This window comes from Cricetulus griseus, chromosome 2 (genome assembly GCF_003668045.3).
Source record: "Cricetulus griseus strain 17A/GY chromosome 2, alternate assembly CriGri-PICRH-1.0, whole genome shotgun sequence".
Lineage (NCBI taxonomy): Eukaryota > Metazoa > Chordata > Mammalia > Rodentia > Cricetidae > Cricetulus > Cricetulus griseus.
The window spans coordinates 318,291,854-318,302,887 of NC_048595.1; the positions used below are offsets into that span (position 1 = coordinate 318,291,854).

General features: G+C 45.7%; 1 protein-coding gene and 1 long non-coding RNA gene across 3 annotated transcripts in view; one reads left to right on the forward strand and one right to left on the reverse strand.

Annotated features, from left to right (window-relative positions):
• The window catches only part of Map1b (microtubule associated protein 1B), a 93,968-nt gene extending 90,679 nt beyond the window's left edge, over positions 1 to 3,289 (reverse strand). For both annotated transcript variants that reach the window (XM_027401637.2, XM_035440519.1), the window contains exon 1: positions 2,955 to 3,289. In XM_027401637.2, coding sequence (XP_027257438.1) covers positions 2,955 to 3,138 — 184 coding nt within the window. In that variant the 5' untranslated portion in view covers positions 3,139 to 3,289. The remainder of the gene's footprint in view (positions 1 to 2,954) is intronic.
• Positions 3,290 to 3,383: 94 nt separating this feature from the next.
• Positions 3,384 to 7,799, forward strand: LOC103161326. Its single transcript, XR_004768514.1, has 2 exons — positions 3,384 to 3,536; positions 7,567 to 7,799. It is a non-coding gene; the product is annotated as an uncharacterized LOC103161326 (long non-coding RNA).
• Positions 7,800 to 11,034: the final 3,235 nt, after the last annotated feature.

The following is an 11,034-nucleotide window of genomic DNA, read 5'->3' on the forward strand; positions in this document are numbered from 1 at the left end:
TCACATAATGTAGCCTGCAGGCACCAGCAACAATAGCAGTGGCATCAGAGTGACCTCTGGAGGAGGCCCAGCTGCAATCTGCCCTCTAAAGCAGCAGTGTGTCATGCCAAGAAACAGAGCCTGCCTCCCTGTTGCTAAGTCATCTCCCACTGTCTGAAAATCCTGGGAAGCAGGATTTTCACTTCTCCTTGAAAGGCAGGGCAATGTGAGCTGCATAGGAGACCCCTGGACCCAGGAGAGCACTCTCCAGAGGATCAGCAACATCTGTTACTACCCTGGGGGAAAGGGCTGTGCTCACACACTTGGTTGATTCTTAATGAGATCGATATAACCATTTCAGAGATCTATGGAAAAATCTGACCAAATTAGGGAATTAAAAATCAAAAAAGCATGCTGATTGCAAAGTGAACATTGGGGTTGGTGGGCGGGGTGGCTCCTGGGATGACTATGGCTGTTTCTTATCTGGACAAGACAGGTATGCTCACTTTGTGAAAATTCAGTGAACTGCTAGCCTATGGTTTGTGCTTTTTTTTTAAATTGAAACTATTTTTTGTTAGAAAGACAAATCTGGATCTTAGTACTAAATGCTGGCAGTGTAAAACAAAATAAAGCTAGGACCAACATCACAGAATTCCTTGGCAGCATATTTTCTCCTCTGACAGAAAGAGGCTTGAATAAACCCCAGCAAAGGACGATCAGGCCAGTAACAAAGCAGGAAAATAACTGTAGTCAGAAGGTGATGGCCGAGCCACCTCCCTGCACTGAGCGCTGCCCACAAGTGGATGACTGTACAAAGACAAGGTCTGAAAACCGCCTGCTGAATCTTCCTCTGACGTTAGCCTGCCTGCACTACCATCTGACCCGGCCAAGCAAGTAGTGACACTGCAGTACCGGTCCTCCTGTCACTGCTTCACAATATGACCTTGAGTCTGTCCCTCACCCTTCCTGCCTCTCTGCGTACCCAATCTCTAAAAATGGGCGTGATGATTCCTCTCTTGGCACCACAATAGGTGATCCTGAAAATTCTGGAGATGAACAGACACTTCTTAATATGTTATTTCCCAGCAATGTTACATAAAGAAAATAATTTTAAAACACCCAGTCATTAATTCCCACAATAGCCACACCCAAAGTCAGTACGTGTGATTTTCCAAGGAATAAAATGTGCAAATAAACCCAGTTTGAGAAGCAGATCAAAGGCTTATAGCCTGAAAATGGATTACTGAGACGTTCAGATAAAGCATTCCACTTCTGAAATCTTATTCTTGTTTTTTTTTTTCCGAATGAAAAATCATGACTGGCTTTCTGCTCACTTTTGTTGTTGTTGTTATTGTTGTTGTTGTTGTTGTTTTCTTTTTAGCTGAAAGGGAAAATCCGTGCTTTAAAGTTAAACAAAAGAACCGGGTCTGCAACTCCAGTCCCCACCCTGCAGCCTTTTGTTCTGGGGACAAGTGGCCATTTCCAAATGCAGAGGCAGGTAACAAGCTTTTGTTTATTTATTTATTCATCTAAACCAAAATCATTTCATCCATCTTTTATTGGCGTGAGTGGGAGCGGGAAAGGAGGGCTGCGTGAACGCCCTTTGTCCGCCTCGGGCTGCCGTAGAGACCGCAGTGCGGACTGCACCACGCCCACCAGCCGGTGTCTCCTGGCAGAAACGTTTCAGCACCACCCCGAGAGAATAGAGCGCTCAGGCTGCGCTGTTCGGGGACCCAGCGACCTCTGCCAGGGATGAAGTGAAGGGAAGGATGGGGAGGAGGGCGGAATAAGGCAGAGGCCAGAGCTGCCCACCGAGGGGCTGGGAGCGCAACAAAGCGGCTCACAGCCAAAGGTGGGCGCAAGGCCCCCCGACCGCGCGCAGCTCGGGCAGAGTGAGCTCCGGGCCAGCCGGGGGCGCCGCAGTGCGGGGGCAGGTGCGACTGCCCAGTGCGGGCACTGCGGCAGGCCGGGTGGGGCTGAATCAAGGGTGGGGCTGAATGAAGGGCGGGGCCGATCGTGCCCGCCCGAGACTCCGTCCTCCCGGGCCCTCCCGGGCCCTCCCAGCCCCGCCCAGGGTTCCCCGGGAACCGCTATTCCTCCTCTGCAGAGCCCGCTCCCGGTGCGCGCAGCAGCCCAGGAGCTGGCCCTACCCCGCCACCCCCTCTTCCCATTCAAGCTATGGTTCCTGAAGCTGAGACTTTTCAAAAAAGCCCACCCCACACCCTGGAGTCCCATTGTCCTTTCTGAAAGCTGAAGCCAGGACCTCAGGGGCAGGACGAGGCCGGACTTCGTCTGGGAACCGAATGCAGACGGGTTCCATGCCTGTGTCCTGGGGGGTGGGGGTGGGGTGGGGCGGGCGTGGCACTAGGACTAGCCTAGTCATTCCCAGGAAAGAAAGGATCTGGAAGTTTAAAGTCAGAATGGGCATTCTCCATTCTCAGTGTGTGTGTGTGTGTGTGTGTGTGTGTGTGTGTGTGTGTGTGGTGTCAAGGGCGGGTTGCACAGGGTGGCTATGATAAGGACGATTTCCATGAGGGCCTTGGCACATGGTATTTGGACCCCAGGTTTTCGGGTAAGGGGAGGAGGGTCTCAGCCTTTGCCTAGGGCGAGAGGGAAGCTGAAAAGAGAGGTTATGCTAGGTCCACCCCACCCTTTCTGCGGTTGTGGTTTTATTATGGCCTCCGCTCCTCTGACACCTGCATTTCACTGACCACGAGAGGAGGTGGCCAAGTCGGGGGCGGCCACAGACCCAGCCAGGTGATCCATCCCTCGGGCTATTAAAGATTCTCTCTTTGGGTCTCAAATAGAATATTTGGAAATGAGCTCAGAAAAGAGTCCAGATGGAGTGTGGGATGTGGCCTGGAGAGGCGTGGGTGCGGGGCGCGCGGGAGAACAAGGTGGCGGTCGCGCCCTGGGTGGGGTCCTTCTGGCGCATCTACCTACGCACGTCCCTGGGGGGCCGCGGGACTGCTTACCCAGCTCGATGTTGCCGATGGCACGCCTCAGGTGCTCTTCGGTCACGGTTTCGCCGACCACCACCAGCAAGTAGAACTTGCTGTCTAGGAAGCGGTGCGACAGGCTGGGCGAGGTGGACGCCGCCGGGTTGGCGATGCTGCCCGATGGCTCCGGCTCGGTGGCTTCCACCACCACGGTCGCCATCCTGCGGGCGCTGCTAAAGCCTGGGCGAAGTGTTCCTCTCCCGCCGCTCCTCTGCTCTGCGGCAGGAGAAAAGATTATCTCCGAAGGTGCTGTCTCCGCTCCGCCCCCTGCGTCCCCCCTCCTCCCGGCGCGCGCGTCGCCTCCTCCTCCGCCCTCTCCCGGCGCGGAAGAGAGGAGTGGGGAGTGAGAGGCCGGGGAGGCGGTGCCGTTTATATGGAGACTAGGCTAGGAGCCTGGGAGGAGGAGGAGGAGGAGGAGGTGGAGGAAGAGGAGGAGGAGGAAAGGACCACCCGGCACATCCTCGTGGTAGCTGCCTCCACTCCTGTAGCCCTTGGCCCAGGGCTGATGTCATCTGCAGCAAATCATTTCGCCGGCGGCCCGGAAGCTGGAGGGACGAGGTGTGTGGACAATAGTCTGGGCAGGGCCGGGAGCCAGGCTCTGGGGGACCCAAAAAACTCTGCTGTAGCCCCGAGGCGGGCCGCACCACCACCCTTCCTTACACACGCCTTCCTTGCCCCAAACCATCAACTCTCCTGTACCGGAGAGGGGATGACTTCCTGTTTCAGAGTGGGATTATGTCCTGAGTCCCGAATGCACATCAGGCCTCTTCCTGTGTCCCATTCACCGTGAAGTTGGGATTTGCATAGCTGCAGCAATCACAGTGGGCCCTGGGTTAGGGTACCCCACTCAAGAAGACTGGAATCTGCCTTTTTGACCTTGTAGATTTAGAATGGTGTACTTGTCATTTTTGTTTGTTTGTTTCAAACAACAGGAATATTTACCACCTTAAAGGATACTTTGCAAGCCCTAAACCTAATACGTTCAGGCTTTGGAGTCTAGTCTGGAAAAGAACTGTCCTTTGGTGCTCATGGGAAATGAACGAGAGGAGGCAGACATATTATGTTAGATACAGATTTCTTTTTTTATTAATATGCTGAACAGATAGCATCAGGCATAACAAAGAATAGAGAAGATACTGTCTCTGCCCAGCAGGGTTACAGTGACTATAATGTGCTTTTCAGTTCCTTGGGGATACACAGGCAGAATTATTTTGTGTGACAATGATGTCTTTTAAGATACACATAGCTTTGGGAGTTTTTATTCCCTTTGTCTATATTTAGAAGAACTCATAATAATGTTTCTAAAGGCCACCATATACATCCACTTTTCACAAATCTAATGAATATATTTCTGTCTTAGGACAGGAGGGAAGGGCAAACACTGCATTATTATACAAACTGGGGATTAGAGTTTTAGGGAAGCAAGTTAGATGGAAATAGGTGTAGTCAATACACTTATTATTAGAGTATATACTAGTTTTAAAATGCTAACTGGAGGGGCTGTAGCTCAGCTTGTAGAAAGCAGGCCCATTCCAGCATCCTTATCATTGGGCAGTGTAGTCTAAGCACTCAGGCTGTTCAGGCAAGGAGGATCAAAAAAGTTCAAGGTCATCCTCGGCTTCTGATGAGTTCAAAACCAGTCTGGGATACATAAGACCCTATCTCAAAACAAAACAAAACACCTATTGAAAGATTTCTCAAAACAACCCAGTGTCTTTAAGTATTCTCTGTCATGACTTACTAGTTACATGTCTTTTGCCCTATTTCTTTCTTGAAGCCTGGAAAGGCTATCCAGTGGGCTGCCAAAGACTATGCTAGTCTGGTCAATGGAGACTCAAGTTACCTGACATATGGCATTAGGGGTCTGCAACAAGCTTGCTGCGGAGATTTGGCCACCAGTGAAAAGAAACTATTTAAGTGGGAAGCTGCCTGATGTTTGGTGAAGACAGGCAGCTACTTAGGTTAGGGCAGTGGGGTGGTCCATGGTGAGGGTGAGGAGGGGAACAACATCAGAATGGCTTCATCAGGTGAGTTTCTTCCATTTCTCAGAACCACCATTACTCCTATGTGTGGGGGAGTGTTTATGGTACTCTTTGTCACAAATTCCTGTGAGAGACTGGTGTAGGAAGATTTGTTTCTGCTCACAGATTCCTGTTTCCAGCCATGGTCTGTTCCTTCCTTTTCTTTTGTCCTGAGGTAGGACAGAACGGCGTGGTGGGAGGAGTGTGTAATGGAAGAGGGCTGCTCACCTCCTTGCAGCCAGGAAGCAGACACATTGCTTCTCCCCATTTCTTCCATCTGTGTCCAGTCTAGGGAGTGGTGCTAACCACATCCAAGGTAGTTCTTATCCTGTTAGCTAATCCTCTAGAAACACCCCAACAGACACACCCTAAGGTGTGCTTTACTAATAGCCTAGGTGTCTCTCAACCCAATCAAATTAATAATCAAGTTGATATCAGTGCTCTTTTACCTCATTTATTTTACTTAAATTTATTTGGGGAAAATGTCTATGTTTCTGTGTACATAGAAACACTACTATCACAAATAAATAGGAGGTAGTCCTCAAAATATCCAGAATGAAAATAAGATACTGTTAAACTTCTGCTATAAATTGTTCCTATTTGCTCAATTTTGAGCCTGAGGTATGTACTATCTTAGACAAAATCAGAAAGTGTTGAAATATACTAGCACTAACTGAATTGTTCCATATGTTGCAATGGAATATTGGATGTAAGGACAACAGGAGGCCAATGAGATGACTCAGTGGGTAAAGGTGCTTGCTGCCAAGCCTGGGAACCTAGGAAGTTCAGTCCCCAGGACCCACAAGTGGAAGGAGAGAACAGACTACCAAAAATTGTCCTCTGACCTCCACACACATTAATCAAGCAATCAATTAAAAGGGAAAAGTGCAACCAAAGGGCTGCTTCACTGTGGTGGTCTGTACAACGAAACCATGACCATAAACCACTCCAGTTTTCACCCTTGCTGTGCAAACTGGAGACATGATGGCAGAACACAGACTAGCAATGGGGACTGCTACTTTATACCCCTGTGACTTCAAACAAGTAATTTGGCTCTTCTTTTTATGTTCAGTCCCTTTGTTGCAAAAGCGGGAAGAATCAGGACTTTGTGACTGTGTGATGAAAGAGACTTCAGGGGCTCTTAATCCAGTGGGTGGAGCACAGTAAGAAATCAAGTTCTGGTGAATAAATGCCATCCCCACCCCCATTTCCTTAGACAATGGAGTAAAAGTGGCTTTACAAGGTGTACAGGTGACTCCTTCAACAATACCTCTGAGAGAAAAACAAAAATAAAAAACAACATATTCAGCCACTTTTCTAAACTAGAAAAGTCCCCGGCCCCTAGAAAAAGGACACAATTCTAAAGAAAAAGAAAACTAACATCTAAGGGAGCCTGCCTATATGGCCAGCTAGTCAGTGACCCCACCCAAGTGTCCCAAAGGCACTGTACACTGGGCATGCTCCAGACACAAGTCATCTTTACCCTCTAGAGCTGAGTGAGCACATCTCCTGTTCCATTGAACATGGGCACCATCTACCCCACTATGTAAGCTGGAAACCTCACAGAGATCTTGGACTCTCCCCTGAACCTTACTTAACTGCAATGGAATCTGGTCAGTTTCACCTTCACCTTCCAGATGCCTCCATAGCCATCTACTTCTCTCCATTATCACAACCCCAGTCCTCCTGTTATGAGAGGTACTATATATAGTTAAAAAAAAAGTTCCCCTCACCCAGACATGGTGATAAAACCCCATGGCTTAGAGTATACTCTGATACTTATTCCCTGAGGTCATAATTTAGTAGCTCTGTGACCTTGGACATGGTGTTTAAGCACTCTGTCCTGGTTTCTTCTTCATTGTAGCAGCAATGGGTCCCAGCTTCCTGGAAGGGTGTTATTAGGGTTTTTGTTCATTTGTTGCCATGCTGGGAATGAAAGCCAAGGCTATGCATGTGGTAGGCAGACACTCTCACCAGTTTAGGCTCCACCCTCACCCAAGGGGATAGTTTAAGCAAGTGCTTAAAAGTGTCTAGTGTGTATGTAACAGGCACTCAATATATAGGTTAATTGATGTTTTATTGTTTTACCATTCAGTATAGACAGTTTCAAACAAGTACAAATGACACAACTTCATGTCAGATTATAATTATTGGGAATGACGTTTTTAATAGTTTGCTTAAGTCAAGGTCAGAATAAGTTCGATGTATTTAAACTAACCAGGTGTTTGTTTGTTTGTTTGTTTGTTTGTTTGTTTTGAGACAGGGTCTCTCTATGTAGCCCTGGCTGTCCTAGAACTCACTATGTAGACCAGGATGACCTTGAACTCAAAAAAGATCTACCTGCCTCTTCCTCCAGAGTACTAGGATTAAAGGAATGCACCACCATGCCCTGTTCCAAATGTTAACCTTTACCCTGTGTGCCCTGACTCTTCTTGCTTTCCTTGTAATGTTTTTGTCGAAACATTTGTTGTCATCGAGTTTCACAGAGTCTGAATTTTGCTGGGTACATGAATGTTTTGTTACTGAATACCTCTCCATCATTTCCTGAAATTTTTGTGTCTTAATAGGGAGATCTGAGAGCTCCATTGGAGGGTTGGGGTCGTCTAGTTGGGATAATGCTGCCCTTCCATGAATGAGGCGCTGGATTCGATGCCTGAGATCCTCGCTCCTGGAGGAAGAAGTAAGAGACTCAGAAGGCCAAGGTCATCTTTGACTAAGCAGCAAGTCTTCAGAGGCCAGCCTGAGCAATATGAGACCTTGTCTCTAGGTCATTTAATTAATTAAAAGATTGGCCAGAGTTGGTTTTTTTTTGCAACTATTCTTCATAGATGATAGTGGTTTCATTGTATGATTTTCATTAGGTCATTACCTAATCCATTATTTATTAAGGATTTGAAATTTCTAACATTCTATTATTTATTTGACAGCAAGAGGGCATCAATTGGGAGAAGTCTTGTCAATTGGTTAACCTAAGATGCAGTCTGTACAGGAAAAAGAAGACAAACACATGCCTCTTTATTTGCTAATTCTAACATCCGTTCACTCCACCCCATCCTCACAAAGTGACTAATATCTTTCTCTCATTAAGATCTTATACAGATCTGTTAACTCACATTGATATTTTAATTTTCCCATCTTGGCCAGGAGCAGGCAGAATACTTCCCACCTACCTTATATTTAGCCACAGAACCAGGATTTATCTGTTTCTCTAAGGAACCCACATTACTTAAGTAAAAAAAAATAGTAATAAAATAATCTTGATTGAAGGTCTCTGCCATCTTGGTCATTGTTTCCAGATATATTTTCAGTAAACACAAATGAAGAATCTTTTTTTTTCCTTTTCTTTTCTCAAGATGAAAGACACTATGGGTTGACCATGATGGCAGTAATTAAGGTCAAGGCCACAGGGGTTTTGCTTCTCCTTCATCTTTCTCATACACCTGAAATTCCAGTTCTCAAGACAACAAGGACAGGGTTAGAGCAGAGAGCAGCTCATTTTCTCTGCCTTACACTCCAGTAGCTATACGATAAAAATGCAACACTTTTTGCCAACTGTATGGTTACTAAAAGACCATTTAAATATTTTTGCAATTATTTTCCTTTTTAGCTTGTATAGAAAACCAAAACTCTCAGTCATCAGGCACTGGAAATGGTGGTTCTTTTCTGCTCTTCATCATGATAAACACAGCACTGTTGGGACAGCAGCAAGATAGCAATATCAACAGGATTACTGAAAACAGCTTGTAATTTCTTTTTGCAATAGCTATCTCCCCAAGGCATACAGTTTAATGCAGTCTAATTAATTAATTCCTTTTTATAGGATGATGCCATTAACTCATATGTAGATTCATTGGTTTCATTTGCAGTATTTCTGAGTTGATTTTTAAATTTAATTTTAACATATAATTATGAATGTATAGTTTCAAGGTCAAATTTATAAGACAATTTTTATCCAGATGATTTCAGTCTGTACTTATACTTCCTCCACCATGTTCGCCAACTTTCCCTAGAAGCACATCCCCTCACTCCCCACCCATTGCCTGGGTGTAGTTCCTTGGCACTTTACCTACTCAGCATGCACTTGACTCTGGGCTCAGTCCCCAGTCCCCAGCACCAAAAAGAAACATATATATATATATATCATTCTTTTCTATTGCTGCATAGTAACCCAATACATTGATAGTGGACATTTGAACCATCTCTTACTTGATTTATATTGTAAATAATAGTTTTATTTGTTACCTTTCTCCTTGCTGTGTCATATCAAAAGCAGCTTGAGGAAGGAAGGGCTTGGTTTTGGCTCACTGTTTGAAGGTATAGTCCCTCCTGCTGGGGAAAGTGGTGGCCAGAGCCTGAGCTAGCCAGCCTTGTGTGTCCTCAGTGAGGAAGGAGAGAGAAGGGATTGCTCAGGTTGTTCAGTTTCCCTTTTTCTTCATTGTGGGACCCCACTAGTGAGATGATGCTATCCACATTCAAGGTGTGTTTTTTCTGTTCAGTTAAAACTCCATGAAAATGCCCGCACAGTCATGCCAAAGATGTCTTCAAAGGGTTTTGGAATTCTGTCAGGCTAACAGTGAAGATTAGTCACCATAATAGTTGTTAGCATTGTTTTCTCCCTTTGTAACAACTGGGTCACCCGACTGGCTCCCACACGGTTCTGACCCTCAGCCAGTTTGTGATTCACACCAGAAGGAAAGTACCTGTTGGTCATTTTACTCCACTCCCACTGGAAGTCCCATATTGTCTTCAGATAAAGACCAAATTCTTCTGGTTTTGTCTTCTTCTTCTTCTTCTTCTTCTTCTTCTTCTTCTTCTTCTTCTTCTTCTTCTTCTTCTTCTTCTCCTTCTCCTTCTCCTTCTCCTTCTCCTTCTCCTTCTCCTTCTCCTTCTTCTCCTTCTCCTTCTCCTCTTTCTTATTTTTATTTTTTATTCATAGTCTCACTGTGTAGCACTGGCTATCCTAGAACTCCCAATATAGACCAGGCTGGCCTCAAACTCAGAGATCCACCTGCGTCTGCCTCTGGAGTGCTGGGATTAAAGGCGTGCACCACTATGCTCAGTCCAAGGCCAAACTTCTTAACATGGCCTAAAGCCCCCTAGAAAAGTCTAGCCTCAGCTTGTTTCCCCTAGGCAACCCCTAATCCAGTTGACTCTTATCTTTCAGCCTCGGCCATAATAGCCTATGTCAGCCTCTCCTCCCTCCCCGTGTATCCCCTTCTTTCCCTGGCACTCACTAGTTCACACTCCTAGTTAATATGACCTAATGCTACAGATGGCACCTCAGCTACCACCTCTGTGGGAAGGCCTCTCAAACTAACCTTCTCATGAGCACTTGTGTCTCCAGGCCTCAGTTATCTCCAGTGCCTATCACCTATAGAAGTGATTTCTTAAATTTGTTTGTCTTCTCTATTAGACTCTGTGCTCTATATAGTAAAGGCCATGTCTTCACTCCCAGTACACCTGCGAGTACACACACATGCACTCCAGCTCACTTTGGAATTTATAGTGCCCCACATAGAGTCTGTGTACATTCAGTAGCTGAAAAGCCTCTCTGGTGACAAGATGACAGTGTCTGTGAGTTGAGTCACAGTTAGAAGCATTTTGATTGCATGGCCTTGAGTTAATTTCCACCAATTTCCTAAGCACTTGAAAATGGGGGGAGGGGGTTGCTGTTGCTTTGCGTTTTTAAGAAAGAAGGAAAACAAAGGTGGGTGGTTAGAAAATGGGGAGAAGCTGGGAAAACTTGGAAGAAGAAAAAGAACATTATCCAAACATGTTTTTATGCAATTCTCAAAGAATAAACAAAAACATTATTTAAAATTAAAATGATTCTAGAATGCAATTTAAGGCCACTTTTAGCAGAAAGGATGTACCCTGTGTTTTATTCAGCATTAATAGATTCAGCATTAATAAATTTCCAATTTCTAAGCTAGCTATCGAAAACAGCAAAGTTTGGGAAGAAACAAGAAATTAGGGAAATGATTTATAATGTATGAGCTATTAGAGACAATTTTAATAGTACCATGTGCTGTATC